We start from the raw sequence: 16,467 nt of genomic DNA, 5'->3' as shown, positions 1-16,467 counted from the left end.
TTATGCTTCAAAGTAGTGATTTGACAAAAATTACACAGCAATATAGCTATAACATTGCACAAGCAAAAATACAGCATCTGTAAACTACAAGCTATATCAGTCAAAAGCAGACTAATCAGGATTCCAAGAAAAAAAATTGAAGTAACTTGCAGAGAACAGCTACAGTAAACAAAGGGGCTAAATAGATTTCCATAAAAACTTCACATAAAGACAGATGGTGTCATGTCCAGAAGACTATTAACAATAAAAAAATTAACGCTGCCATAAACCCATTATTTTCAAACATACCAAGTTCTTAAGTCATGCAATAAAACATTTATCAGAAACCCTGATGTCAGCAGTTTCTTCTCCAAAACAATTGTACACTAAATAATTCCCTCAGTTATAACATACCCTCGCTACTATAAAATGATGTTTGAGATTGTCATTAGCAAACTCATTTTAACTCTGTACCTAGCATGAATAATCACCACTGATTATGACTATGGCAACCTTACACCATCCTAATTCAGGTGAATGTATAACCTTCCTAACATCCAAGCTGATAAAAGGACAGTGCTCCCACAGACAGAATAAAGTCACTCATCTGGGAGAAAGAGTGATAAAGGTTGACCAATGTGGCTGCTCAGTCAGTTACTCCTTCAGGATTTACCATTTAATCTTTAACATGGCAGGGTAACATCATAGCCTTATCACAACAGACATTACTAGCAAAGCAGTAGCCACTTGGTCACCAATAGCTTTTTTTATCTCAGAATTTCCATCAAACTTCTGTTCGTCACTATTAAAACAGAGGTCTTCACATATTACTCTGCCAATGCAGAAGGCTTTCAAAGTAGAAATTGTATCATATTCCTCTTCAATGCCCAAGTAGAAACAAACTTCAAATATTATAAAATGCTTCCTCCGCTCAACCACCTCCTATCAGCACTCAACATGCAACACAGCAGAAGCCCAGAGCTACTAACTAAAAGGAAGGTTTTCCTTTTGGAAGGAAGGCAAACTTGCAAAGAGTATTGCTCTCCATCCCCCAGAAACCAAGGCTTCTGAGGAAGAGAAGGTAAAAAGCGACTGGAGAGAAAGCAATTCAGAAGCAGCAGTAAAAAACCCTCAGAACTGTGTCTCAGACACTTAGACACACTCAGTCTTCACAGATTACAAGATAACATTTGGCCAATTGCAACCAGTGAATTTGGTTTCCCTACTGTTCAAAAAAATCCACCAGTGAAAAAGTCACACTATTTTGAAAAAGTAATTTTGAGCTCTCAATCAGGTAAGTATGGAGAGGGGGGCCACCCCTCCCACCCCATCTCTAATGGATTCTGCACAGTAGATTTCTAGCCTGCTGGAGCTTCTCATGAGTATCAGACCCTGGTCACGTTACTGTAGAGATAAAACAAGAGCAAATGAAGGGCATTGCTCTGTAATACAAAACCTACAGTGCCAATTTACTGACCTCTTTTTGCTCACTTGCAAATCAGTAGTATTTTTTCTTGAGGGTGATAGGAAGCACAGTGTCTAAACGCATGGATGCATGCAAATACCCACAAATACACGTTGCACCTCTCAGTTATGGAGAAGGCTGTTAGATAATAAAAGACAGACAGAATTTTTTTTAAAAAGTCTACAACAAGTGTAGGGACCATAGAATTCCATAAACAGTGTTAGAAAGTATGTTTTGGTAACTGCTTTGAAACTAATGTCACAAATCCAAAACAGGAAACAAAGAACAGAGAAAGCTTCTATCACATTTTCATGACAGCATTAAATACACGCTACCAGGGATATTTGCAGTTCAAAGTATTTGTGGGTTCTTTTGTTGTGGTTTTGTTGTTGGTTGATTTTTTTTTTAACAGCCAAGCACACAAATGGATAAATGCTACACAAATCAAATATTTCCTCTGCCTTAAAGTACCTAGCACCATCTTCATATCCTCTTAAAGCTTGCAAATTTATGGGTACCCACATTCCTGGGTCTCCCGATGTGATTAAAGCCTAAAGGATGCACTCTGCATTTATTTCTCATCATCTATTTAATGCAGCATCTGACTGGAATCTTCTTTCAGGCTCTGAGCTCCGCACTAACGAAAGCACTGATTCCCAAGCTGAAGATGCTCAGGGAGATGGGAGGAAAGTATGCACCTTCCTGGATTGCTCCCTGAAAGTCACACAGCCATCTAGCATGCTGCTTAGAAGAAAAGTATGTTTCCAGGAACAGTAAACAGCCATGGAAGGGAAGAGGAGGAAGAATACCACTATTGGGAGCTGCTGCAATGAGCCACCACTCACCAAACAGGGGATTCAAGGGGAAGAAAAAAAGAAAGGGGGGGGAAATATAAAAAGAATCATAGGAGCCAGCAGTCAAAGGTGTCCTCAGTCCCCTGCACTCCTCCTCAAGGCATACCCCCTCTTCATTTTTGAGACCTATCAGTCAGGAACAAACCAAAGAACTAAAAGAGAGCAGCCATGGCTGAAGAGGAAAGCCCAGCTCCCACTGCTCCTGCTCCCATCTGTTTCCAACTACTGGGATACAGAAGGGGGATAAGATGTTATGGTAAAGTTTCACTTCTTGGGCAGATAATACCGACCTGTATAATTATGGAGTTTAACAGGGAAGGCCCTAGTGCATGGGGATTTCCCAACTACCAAAATGTATTTCCTCAGAAACTACATCAGGACAAGGGAATACTGTTCATGGAGCATATATCTCTGGCAATTTTAATACAGATGCTTCTCATTGGCAAGGTGGCAGCAGGGGACAAACTTACTGCTTTTTTTCTTAACAGTTCCCTACTCAAAGCCTTTAACTATGGCAAGGCCTATTATATTCTTGATCAGTCATGAGAAGCCCTGCCTCACAAGTAGCTTCTGTCTCCCTCCGCCCTGCTCAAACACTGAAGATAAAATGGCAAGTTCATCACAGCCTAAATGTTGCACATTGAGACATACAGAGCAGACACAGTAACACTGACTGACCAGCCAAGCTCCTTACTGCCAGATACCATTGGCAAACATTAGCAATCAAAGACCCTGGCAGACTCAGACTCCTCAGCCCCAATTGGTTTAATTTCTGAAAGGCTATTTTTGCACTCCAAGGATAAGGCACTAGCCAAAAATCACAACTTCAGTTCTAGAGCCACTGATAGTTATGCTCCAGCACTGGTTACTGTGAGCACTACATCAACTTGAGCCAAGGGCATGGGGAATTATGTATATTTCCTTTCAAATATACTCAGGAAAAATATAACTAGAATGGGCCATCAGCTCTGTTACTGATTCGGACTAGAAAGATTTTACACATTTAAAGATAAAACACGGTAGCTTCTCCCCCACTAAAGAGGAGTTTTTGGCAGCCCTGGCAAAACTGGGGCAGAGGCTTCGGGTCTGCTGTTGTCTGTCACATTTGAGATGGTCCCAAAAGAACATGTTCATCTGAAGAGCTTAAAAATTTAAAAAGAGACTACTGTCACTGGAGCCTGAATAACATGCTTCTGAGGCATGACTTGCTAGAAGTCCAAGTTTTAACACAACACACCAGTAGTTCCCTGCCCCCCCCCCCCATCACCACAGAAGCAGGCCACTCCCTCCAGAAGGCAGATGGAAATTCAGCAGGTGACTGTGACCCTGGTTAGAGGGATGAAGAGTGGTCACGGCGTGCCAACTGCTTCACAATTGTCAAGTCACACTGTAGGGAAGCTCCATGGTGGAGTCTGGAAGAACATAGTGTTGTGAGCCACACATACTCAGTCAGCAAGTACATATTAGAGTAGTGAAAAATAACTAACATACCTACCATAGTCCGTTCAACAGACAATGTCAATATTCTTTTTTTCCTTATTACAGCCTAGCTTACTGTGATTTCAATGGTGTAGTTTGCAAATTACTATTTTAATATTAAGGTGCAGTTACTGATTCTTCTAGAAGAAGAGATTTTATCTTGCTATTTAAGCTACGGTTTGAAGGGTGTTTGTTTACTGACATTTCTCTCATGCAATATTCAAATAACTTAGAAAAACCAATATTAAAGCCTCACATACAAACCTATGTTATTAGTCTCAGGTTTGGGAAAAAACTTTGCTGTTATTTCTTTAAGCTCATGCCCAAACACTCAGGCAGGTAGCCATTTCAAAAAACTTCCTCGAGGCAGGGCATGAACTGCATCGAATTTTCTTGTGGTGAATGAAGAACCAAGTTAAAGGAAATTTCAACAAGAACATCACAAACTAGTTCCTTCTACTAGCATGAACACAGATCAAATGTGGTAACTTTGAAAATACAGCCACAAAGTAAAACTAAAAAGATAAAGGAAAACACCTGGAGAGAACTCACTATCACTTTAACGCATACACCATTTACTGATACAGCTCAGCACAGCTCTTCTGTTAAAAGTAAAACTTCTGTTGCAGGATTTTTAATTACTAGCCATTGAATTACTGTCTTGACATTCTCTTCCAACCATTTCTTGTCAAGAAATGTGTGGACTGCAGTCCTTGCAACTAATAAATGGGTGTAAGGCTTAAACCACGATCCTGACTGTAAATCTTTCAAAAATCCTAAAATGAAGTGACAAGCTTGTATTAAAAGCCACACATTGTCAGCTGTCTTCCTTTCTTAAACATGTGACCTTTTCCTATTCCAGCTCTTTAGGAGGGATTGGCTGTGCCAAAGCTTTCAAGAATTACTAGTCTCTGTATTTACTTTGTTTTTAGTGTTTAAAGATTCCAGAGCCCTGTACAGCCTCTATTCTAGTCAATGTCTTTGTAAGAAAAAAAATGTAAAATACCTATTTTATAAGTCAGACCCCTGGAGTATGTGAATTTGAGATTTTAACAGTGATCATAAGACTTGGGTTTTTGTTTTAATTAAACTTGGGCTAGATTCTCAGCTTGCATTTACCCAGTACTTCAGATAAGAAGGAGTTTCAATCTCACTGTTACATTAGGACATTTAAATAGTAATGACTGCCTGCCATCACACATCCTTAACAGGTTACAGTCTTTTCCTGTCCCATCTGCAAAAGCAAGACCCAAAACAGCCCAGTTTCAGAATTAGCTGACCCAACAAATCACTAACCAAAGAAAACTGACAGGCTGTCCTTTCACAGCTCAGATTCTTTTTGCAACAAAAACTGAGTAGACACTATCAACAGATATCCCTGCACAAAATTGCACTGCAGTCAGCTCAAAGATGAACTTAACAAATGAAGAGTAAGTATGTTGCTGTCAGGCAAATTTACAACTCCAAAGCAATGCACTGATTCCAGGACTGTTCTGCCTATATCTTTATGAAGGTGCTTCCCACACTCATCAAGACAGCTGATTCTGTAATGATGCCAAGCGTAACTCCAGTTCTCTGAGAGAGGCTCTAGAAACGGGACTGAGATCAGTCACAGGATCTAAATGTTGGGACAGGGAAAAACTTTACTACATCAAAATGACCACAAAAATAATAGACAAGTAGCAAGTACACATTCTGCTCATTGAATAGGACAAACAGTTAAGGAGTCTTACATAATTGTCCCCTTCTTTTCAATAACTATAAACAGTTAAAATGAAGCATGTTCTCAGACCTTCCATTTCTGATACCAGATCAATAGACAGATATGGCTAAGATGTTTTTTTGTTCAGCAAAAAAAGGTTACATGCTGGTGTTTCCATCTGTTTTATTTGTAGAATGGATTGACTCACCCCCAAGAGAAATACTATCATTTTTAAGTGCGCCCACATGCAAGATACATAGAAATATCATGTATTGTTTTTATGCATCTGTATCACTACTACACTGACTGTGCAGGTGACCTGAATGTATAGGTGGAGGAGAGAAGGCATCTATAGAAGGCATTTCAAATACATACTGCACTTTTGAGGGGAAGGCGCTATAGAAAGACAGGGCTAAATTTATCCCAGATGGAACTCACTTTTTTTTTTTACCCTCTCTAAATCAACAGGAACAGCTTCAGACTGAACTTACATCTGCGTGAAAGGTAAAGTCAACAGGAAGAATAAGAACAGTACGATGTATGTTTCAGCCACCTTTTAATCACTTAAAAAAAAGGAATCAAACACGAAAAAAGGTTGGCTGGCCTCTCTTGGTAAGTTTCCTCCCCATCTCAATCCCCAGTTTTAAAGTTTCCTTTTACCAGTATTCTTTCCAGCACCTTTATTTTGCACAGACATGCAATTTCTCAGTTTCCTTCAGAGACCCACAACAGGAGAGATGGATAGTTTATAAACTGAGTATGACTGAAATCCAGGCAGCATATTTTGATTCTGAGGAAGTCTTTACAGGAAAGTCCTATGCAACAGGATTCAAAAAGCATGTTTCATCTGCTGAGGCTTTCGATACAGGAACTCTTTCCCACAAGGTGAATAAGGATGTAAATTCACAGCAGGTCACATTCTCTGTGCTAACATCTTTCAAAGCATCCTTACAATAGCTTTATGACAGTGTATTTGGAAGTACCAGTTCTCTACCACAAAACTGCTATTTTAGAGCAAAATTTACAGCACATGAAATAACATAAATGGTGCAATTCAGCTTTTGGTACCTAAAGCCCTGAAAAGGATTGCCAGACTGTCTGGAAGCAGCCCTTGAATGGGTACACTCTCCATATAGCAGGTACACAGGGGGATTTTCAATGCATACACATTCACATTACCCCCTAACGGGCCAGCTGCCCGCAATACTGCATGTGTCCATTATTTCCACAAAGTATGACAAGATTTTTTGAGTTGTTTGTTTTGTTGAAAGGTTAAGGTACAAGACCCAAAACTTGGATTATTTCTGTCTATGTGCTTTCAAGCTCATGGATAAGCAGAAATCATTGCCCTGCTCCACTCATTTTTACAAGTACCTGTTGAGAATGACAACCTAACACACACAGTTTCATAACACACACACACACAATGTACATATAAAAAATGGACTATAATTTCGAGACAGATAATTTCCCAAATCCAGTTTCATCATAAAAAAGGTATTGCATAGCCTACATCTGTTGTCATGTATTTCTTCTGTAAATAAGTGTACATAAATTAAGATTCATCCTGTTGCTATGAGTATCTTCTTAGCATTTCATCCAAATGTACTGGATACACGTTGAAAAAAACGTAAAATTTAGTATATTTAAATCCACAAACATCACTCAAATCACTTATATGTTGCCATGTTCTACTACCATAAAAGTTTAAAACCAAAAGGTGAAAAGTACCTTCTTCCAAGATATCAAGGCTCTGCCTGTTAAATATGCGTTCTCTCTTACTTCCCTTTTCATAGTCATATTCAAAGCTTTCCTCTTCGTTTACTGACATTGCCAAAGTTATCCCAAACAGCCACGATATGATGCCTTAGTCTCACAGGAGATGGGAAGTCATTCCCTCGGAGGCTGTGTTTTTGGGGAGAGCAAAGCAAGGTCTCCACAAAGCAGAATACCATCTTTCCTCACTCACATGCTCAGCCAGGGAGCTCCTGATTATTTGTCCTTAGCACAACAGCTCTGCATTATACAGATGAGGTGGAGGAGGGAAGAGACCATCTGTCTAATAATTACTAGAAGATTTATGTTGTTCATCATACCAGCTCTGAAGGTAGCCAGTTTTTACTCAACAGCTCCACTAGCATATTTCAGACAAATCAAGTGGGCTGAAAGCCCCCTCCCCAGCACTCCTCACGTCAACAAGGTTCCCTCTCCTCTGCCCCTGTTCTTCCAGGCGAAGTGGTAGCTTCCCACAAGTGTCTCAGCAACACGGAAGTCCAACCCAGCCTCCAACTGTCACAGCTGGTGAAGGGTGTGCACCTTCACAGAGTTAAATCACCTCTCAAGCTGCCTAATGCTGCAAGTAACAGATTCCACAGGAGCAGGGAACAGCCAAAGCCTGTACCCATGCACACGCTAATCCCACCCAACGGAGAGATCTTCAAAGATGAGGCTACTGTATAGTATGGTCTGACCACAGCACCCACCACACACTAAAACCACTGTGTGAAGAACTGGGCTGGGGGGAAGGGAGTGGGTTTTTTTATTGTTTTTACAAAAAAGATTATGCTTGTACGAAGTATTTAACTGACATATCACATCAGCTGTCAAATGCCATGTTTTCTACAGTCATCTTTACTGTTCTGTCTGCTAAGGGAAACAAACCACCTCAAGTCCACATATGGCACCCTAGTACATTTTCAAGGCCATACATATCTCTTCTCTGTCCAACAATAAACAAAACTCCTTGTGCTCAGACCTCATGGTATCCAACAGGTTGCATTTGCTAAACTTTACTAGACACAAAGGGCAGGTTAACTTCTTTATTTAACTTTTTGCAGCTATAGATATTTAATGTTTGCCACGTTGCCTCCCTTACTTTCAATAGCAAACAGGTTCCCTTTGCCGCTTGCAGAGTGCGTTCCTACCTGTGTCAGGAGGCAAAGCAGTTGCAGGCAAAGTGGGGGCACGGCAAGGCACAGCAGCTCGTCACCCTCTGAGGGGACATAACTGCTAGGGAGGGAGACAGACAAACATTACAAGCCAGCAGAACATTAACAGTTAGGGTCATGTAGGAACAATTGCTCTATTACCATTTCTCTAGTGGTGTGAAAGTATGAGGTAGTATGAGATGGGAAGGAACTAATTTTACACATCATGATGAATTATTCTGTTTTAAGTTTTAAATTCTTGATATTTAAATACAAACAACATAGCAATGATTACAAACAACATAGCCAGAGGATATGAAATATACACAACTGCTTGCTGAGGAAAGGAACACTCATTTCTGAATAAAGAAAGATCTTACTACTCAAACCTAGCAACTTGACCTTTGACTGCCAAAGTCTACTGCAATATTCATCAGCAGCAAAAGCCTCAAAAACTCAACTGGGGGAAAAAACCCAAGATTTTCCCTTTCTCCCCATATCATAACATCAAAAGATGTAATTTTAATAATAATATAATGGGCATTACTTCTAGTTTCTGATTCCTTAGAGCTTTTCTGTGTCCTCATTTCTCCCCTATAATAGTAAATCAAAACTCTTAAAAAAAAAATTTAAAATCAGACAGTAAGAGTCTTAGGTACCTACTTGCCGTCCAGTGTCCATTTGCCCCATTTTGGTAATAGCTAGTGAATGGAAATTCAGAGAGTAACCAAAACAGTAAGTCATTTTAAAAGAATGCAAGAAGCACCTTTTAAACCTTAGGGACAGAGAAGTCCACCACACCAACCGTGTTGACATACTATGGTTTTAATATTGCTGACAAGTGTTCAACTATAGCTAACCAACTAGCTTATAAAGGAGAGCAGGGCAGTAGGCAACACACTGAAAACATGCATGTTGCTGCCCAATGTACATGACAATATAAGGAGAGTAAGTGAATATTCCCACAAGCTGACTTCTGAACTATGACTCATGTCAACTCATGCTGCACAGAAGGACTCTGACATTCAAAAGCTGACAGCAAGGTAAGTGTTGCAATGCCTATTTGGTATCAGCACATGATAAGTCCTGAATGCAAATTCATAATGGGTGGAGAAGGAATGTGTACCGTACCCTCACACTATCAACTCACTTTTAGTGCTGTTCTGTGTTAAGCCCTTTTAGTAGCGCAAGAATATTTACTTGCTAAAGATTAAGAGCCAGGTTTCCAGAGACCAAACAATAAGCAGCTATGGAAAAAAAAGTGCTAAATTTTATACAGTTCTGAAAAAATACATTCTAATCAGGAAAGATTTGAAAGAGATTTTTAATATTTCCTGTAAACACATACGCAGGGACTTAAAGAACATACCACATTGAACATTCATTTTTATGGGTTGCCACTGCAAAGTATATTTGGCATGTTTGCTGCAATCACCACACTGAATTAACGACTAAAGACATTTAGCACCTTTCAGGAAGCTTGCTAAGTGAGTTGCAATGCTTAAACCACACAGATGCACATGCCTTCAGTAACTTTGCCATCAAACAGGAAACACAAACCAGGAGCTAGCTTGAAGGAGGGTGAGGCTGGACACAATACAAACAAACCCTCTTATCCTGACTCATTATTTCCAAGGAACTCCAGTGCATTCAGATCATTTTAACCATCCCTTATCAATAGAAATATCTAGACTTTTGCACACTTAACCACCTTAATTTTAAACACAACTAACTAGTAATAACAATGCTCCATTTAGAACAAAGAGATTGTAAGCAAACAAGTTCTAAAAACAGCAGCTGAAACAGCAGCACTCAGATTTAAAATACATTGATGAAGAAATGTGCGTGTTCTGGAGTGAACTTTTCAGGGAGGGGGGATAAATTGGTCATTGAACATGTGCTTTCTAATGTGCTTGTTCAAATGTTTACACGTTTTGCACGTTTCCCATTCTTTCGAAATCCCACCCAAATTATCTTCCATCACTCAACCAAAGGGACAGCACATAACTTTTGCAGAAAGGGAAATTAAATGGGATAAAACAGGAAAATGCTTATCTGGAAATTTAGCAGCTAAGCAGATTAAAAAGGAAAAATACCTCTATACTGAAATGTAAACTACACAAAGACAACATCCAAGTAGAAGTAGCTCAGGTCTGACTGAATAAAAATAGAGGGTCAATGGAGGAATGAGGAAAAAGAAGTGACATGGCAAAAATCAGATAACTAGGAAAATTATATCAATGATTATATGAATATACCTGATAAATATGGTTGAACCTTGTTTATAGAGATAAAGGACATAGGAGCAAAACAAGGACAACCTAAATGAGAATTTTAGCTGACTACCTATAGAGCAAGGGCTGTTTCAGAGACTGCATGCTACAAGCATTCATAAGATTCTCATAGATTTAGATGGCATACCCACAGTCAGCATCTACTTAACATCCAGAATAACACCAGAGTTACTCTGTTGACACGGAGTATGGTCCACACTAAGGTATGAGGGAGACAATGACTCATCATAAATGCCCACTCACCAGCCAAGCTCCTACTGTAAGGAAGAAGGTGTCAAGGGAAGCATATTTTAAGTGAAAAGGTTGACTGCGCCACCCACAGAGCTGGCAGATGTGTGTTTGCTCTAACTAAGGTGCACAGAGGAGAAACATGGAGAACCAAGAACTCTCCAACAGCTGCAGCAGGAAATGTTAAATATTCTTCTAATGCTTCCTTTACAAGAGTGGTTTCAAAAAAAACAAACCAGCACAGTCTCTCACATCTGCAAAGGCACACTAATACAAGCAAGGCAAGGTTAAGTAAACATGCTTAAAACGGCTGAGAGGCCAAGCAGAAGCAGCATTAACATTGTTAACTATTGTTCAGCTAAAAATAAAGTTAGGGAGCCTGCTGATAATCGTTTCAGTGGTGTGGAAAATAGAACAGAGGATACGAGGTCCAAACAGTAACTGCAAACAGATTAAGAGATGAAAACGTTTCGATGTAAGCAAGAAGAAAATATAGGCAGGGCTTGAAAGTTATAGAGAAAAGTGAAAGCAGGATAAGAGGTACCAGAACTACCAAGAGAGTGAGATGAGGTTCCTTGGGCAAACATAAAAGGGGTTAGAAGCTTCAGCATGTGTGACAAACAGGGCACAGAGTGTGACTGGCAGCGGAAAAAAGGAAAAGACACGATTTTTCTCCACAAGAAATTGCTGAAACTTATGGCCAATAAGAGGAGGAGGAAAGAGCAAGTTGCACATACATGAAGTCATCTGGAATTGTAGGCAATGAACTCTCAGGCATTTGAGTCAAGTTGTTCAGCTAGAAATAAATGAGTAATGGAAGAAGCCACAAGAAAAGTCAATTTGATCCAAAGTCAACCTGGATTTCTCTGGAAAGCATCGTTCATTGAGAGGATGAAAAATATTGGCCTAAGAATAAGGCAGGGGGAGAAGGCTATTCATAAAGATTTCTACGGATATCTACTTGAACAACCTGATCTAGTGGAAGGTGTCCCTGCCCATGGGAGGGGGTTGGAAGTAGATGATCTTTAAGGTCCCTTCCAACCCAAACCGTTCTATGATTCTATGATACTTATCTGTTTATTTAGCTGTTTGTGAGATGGTGGGGTTTTTCTTTTTTTTTTTTTAGCCAAGTTGCATTGTGTGTGTTTTTTTAAGAATCTATTTGTTTTTTTCTCTCTAAAAAACCCTAGATGAACCTAGATTTTCATACTGTTATCTTTCACAATAAGAGTCTGCAAAAATTTCAACTTTTACTCTTTTATCATTGGCTCTGTCAATCTCAAAGTCTCCTATGAAAATAAGTACTTTCCTACTCAACTACACACTCACCCAAGCTCTTTCTCCCTCTCCATTCCACCTACATAATATATTTCATTAATGCCAAATAAGGTGGCAACTGTCACTCATGTTATAAAATATTGTACTTGAAAATTTATCTAAAAGGCAAAGTGTAATAGTGCTTATTTATAGAAGTTTCAATTTATTGTAACATTCATTAATACAGGTAATTCAATCCTCAGGTAAATAGACTGTGACATTTTATTGTCTAATTCCATCTACACCTACCAAAAATAAATTCTGTAAAGGACCTTATGTAAAGGGATTATTTCGTTATTCCAACATTAGAAAGTCTTTGTAAAGATTTGTAAATTTTAAGTTTTGAGCATTTGTTCATTTCCTTTTGCAAGGTATTAAAGAAATTATCACCACCAAATTCAAGTTGAAGATATCATTACAATGTCGGTCCGTACAGAAGTTAATTAAATCTGAGATAAAAGTAAGAGTCAGTTCTGCATGTATTAAGTTAAATAACAGCATTAAAGTCTTATATCTTGGTGTTATTTTTGAGTACTTTTTTCCTTGAAAAACAAGAAACCATATACTACTAAAATAATTATTTAAAACAGAAAAAAGTAAAACAACTGAAGTCACACCTTTTAAATGGAAATCTGGGTTCCAGTGGCTTTGACAAAGAATTTATGAACAATTTTATCACAAAAATAATTCTGTACAATAACATCTTGTGAGGTTTTCTATTAGTTTCAATGTATCACCGACTCTCCTCCAACATTATATTTACCAAAAAGGGTGAACTGGATTCACAATTGAATGCACACATACATCTGAGCCCGAGAGAGTCCCTGTATAGCAGAGAAATAAGCTCTCTAACTACGCTTCATCTTGTCTTAAAATAGATATTCAAAACAGGTCAGCTGAGCTGCAACTGCCTATCACTCTCTACTGAATATAAAAGGCACCTCAGGCAAATGACTCTGGTATTGACAAACACATGGTAGAAAAACCAAACATCAAGAGACAGGCATCTCATAATATGCCACCTGTTCTAGATTTTTGAAAAAGCTCCATCTTCTACTAAACTTTAAAGATGCCTTCTCTCACTACAATCAGAATACCTTTCTCCATCAACAGGAAATGCCAACACTATTATAAACCCAAATTAATATACTACTATCAAAAGCCAAAGACTATGCCTTCCACCGTACCTCTCAAATCCTTCTCTCTTTCTTGCACACTTCCATTGGGAGAAGCATAAGACAGCTAAACCCCATAAAGTTCCACTAAACCTTCTAAGACTACCATTCATTTGAGAGGCTGAGACAGGACTGACAGCACTATCTTTCAATCATGTAAGAAGTAATATTTCAATTAAAAAAAAAAATTAAAAGCATTATGCCTTACCTACTGGAGAGGTTTTTCCCCTATCGGACATTAAACCGTGCTTTCTCTTAGGGGAGAATTTTCCAAATACTTCAAGCAGCTGGCCAGCATATACTCTAACCAACTCCCTGTAGATCTCAGCTCATGGAATAAGTATGCTGGGCAGGGGCTCAGCACTCACTTGTAAGCCCAGAATCAGACCAACAACTACAGTGCTCCTGAGGCCCTGACCCCACAAGGTATTTAAATGCTTGCCCAACACCTGTTGCTTATTCCATTACCATGGCACTCCCATAGTTTTTCCAATGCAGCACACACCTTAAGATAAAATTGATGAGCAGAACAGCTTTTAGCTCAGACATTCAGGCATGCCACAGTTCTGCATAATGCCACTTGGAATAGACAAAGGACCATAAAAAAGAACAGCAAAAAGAAGGCTGGCTGTACTTTAACCTGAGGAAAAAATCAGCTACAGCTTTTAATGACAGTACAACTGTTCTATTTCTTAAGCTTCTAAAACCAGGCCAACCCAGTCTGTTACATCATGTGGATTAATCAGATGCTACAGTATTTACTAGGGTTAAACCTAGACGATGAAGGTTACATAATGGATTCAATCCAACTTAAAGGGGTCAGATCTTACAAATAAATATGCACCTTTCCTCTTTCAACACCGGGACAGGAATAATCAATTAAACATAAGAGAAGTTCAAGTTTAACAAGCTTCTGAAATTGCATTCAGTTCCGAAATCTAGACAAATGGAGGCACATGCCACCCAAAAGACCATAAAAACCCATTCAAATTTTGTCAACACATCTTTACTCTTCACATCCCCTCTGATATTCTTATCAGGGCACTATGAAATAACTTTGTGTACTACATATGCACAACATCTCCTGGGCCTATCCTTGCTCCTTTCTGTTCTTTGCTTCACTGTGATCTTGGACTTGCCTTGTTTAAGCCAAGCTCTCCAACCAGAATAACAATCGATACACAACTACTGCTTTCCCAAAGGCTGCATTTTGGTTTAGAGGTTACCACTAAGTGCTACCAATGAGGAAATTTTTCCACTCTGCTGAGAGTACAGTTTAGCCATTCATGACCCTTCCTCATGTGCCTTCTATCAGAAGTCTGATGAAAATATTCAGTGCTCTGATAAAGGAATAATTGCCCAAGCAAACATCAGAAAACCTGCAAGAGGCCCAGAAGATAGTGCTTGACAGAGTTTGTAATTTTTCCAATTCAAAAAGTTAACCTGCTCACTTATAAGAAGCTAGTGTGAAATATGTTTCACAGACAATAATCAGACAGAAAACATCTACTGCCTATTAACACATTAAATATATACGTATTACAGCATATTGGTAATGCAGAAAAAACACAGACTTAAAACTCAAAACAATACAGAATCTTACAGTAAGTGTACTTAAATTCAGATAAATTATTAAACATACAGTTAGCATTTCAAATCTCTCTCCCCCTGCCCAAAGATTACTCATATAACGCATATGCTCCTCTGCCACTCCCTTTGAAAAAAAGAGAAAGCTATACAGCAGTCTCTTGTAGCATGCTCACAAGAGATGTTGAGGGGTGTTGCCTTTTCCAAGGTATTTCATTTTTAGAACCATTGAATAACGATGCTCCAGTCTTAGAATCTCCAAATTCTGCAACAAGAGACTAGAAAAATATTTACCATCTGTGCATTCTTCGTAATACCAGTCCAGTTCATAATAATCTGCTTCAATAAATTTCTGCATAGTCAGGATCCTTCAGCAACATAGACAAGATTTCACTTCGCTGCTAAGGTCAAGTGAAATGCAGCCATGCCTTCCTGCCTTGGCAAAGTACCACAGCACAAGGAAGCTTATAGGAAGCTAAAAATGAACTGCACATCTTCAATGAGGACACAACTAAAATAAAAGGGGGATGTGGAGGGTGTATTTGGAAAAAAATAAAAATAAAATAAAAAATACAAAAAGGATGCAGAAGGGAGAAGCAGATGCCCTAGCAGCTCCTCTAATAAAGAAGCTCTGCACAGGAGCCTTGGATGGGCGTTAACAAAATCATCCTATCAAAAGGCTGATGCGCTGACGTGGGAGACACACACCACTGCCTGGCTGTTTCTAACTCATTCCTCCCCTCCCTAGTCTCCACATCTCTTTCAGCCTAACATGTTGCCATGGAGATGAGCTGGCTCCAAAGGCAATGCAGAGATGAAGAAAATGCATTTTGCTGTTGCTGGCTTTACAGACTAGAAGTACCCCTCCATACTGGAAACAAAAATCCTTGCTCAGAAAGATGATACAACTCTCTGCTGACTGCTCACCGAAAAACAGCATCATGCCATCACAATTCACTGGGTACATGCAGTACATGAATAATGAAAACCTAGTCCATTACTACTCTTCTCCACACTGTTCGATAAAAGCCTGCCTTCCCCATGGAAAATTAAACTACGTTACTATTTTGTTACACTATTCTGGGATGATATGATAGAATCCTTTATGCATCCTATTATTGCAAAAGTAGAAAACAAAAAATGAAAGAATCAGAAAAATCAGGAGTGCAACACATTTCCCCTTGCTATAAAGCTAATCTGCTTCTACTTTTTGCCCTCTCTATGAACCACTCATCCTCTTTTTTTTCGAAGCACCTAAGCTTCATAGCCAGAAACAAGGAGTTAGGACAAACTTCTGCTGCTCTACTACTAAAAATGCTGAAGTCATCACACAGAATAGCTTAACATTTGTGTTCAATGTTTTGGAAATGAAAGACTTCACTCTTGCAGCACCCAATAAAATTATGTTTAAGCTATTAGACGAGAATCTGTCTGAGGAACACATGGCATTAAGTCATCAT

The 16,467-nt window shown here is 39.1% G+C and overlaps 1 protein-coding gene across 3 annotated transcripts in view; it reads right to left on the bottom strand.

Moving 5' to 3' along the window:
* TRAK1 (trafficking kinesin protein 1) overlaps window positions 1-16,015 on the bottom strand; it is a gene marked incomplete at its 3' end in the record, with an annotated part of 54,370 nt that extends 38,355 nt beyond the window's left edge. For all 3 annotated transcript variants that reach the window (XM_081996283.1, XM_081996284.1, XM_081996285.1), the window contains exon 1: window positions 15,302-16,015. In XM_081996283.1, coding sequence (XP_081852409.1) covers window positions 15,302-15,365 — 64 coding nt within the window. In that variant the 5' untranslated portion in view covers window positions 15,366-16,015. The remainder of the gene's footprint in view (window positions 1-15,301) is intronic.
* Between the last annotated feature and the right edge of the window lie 452 nt (window positions 16,016-16,467).

This window comes from Phaethon aethereus, assembly GCF_964289735.1.
Source record: "Phaethon aethereus genome assembly, chromosome: 2".
In the NCBI taxonomy this organism is placed as follows: domain Eukaryota; kingdom Metazoa; phylum Chordata; class Aves; order Phaethontiformes; family Phaethontidae; genus Phaethon; species Phaethon aethereus.
This window is presented reverse-complemented; position numbering and strand designations above follow the sequence as displayed.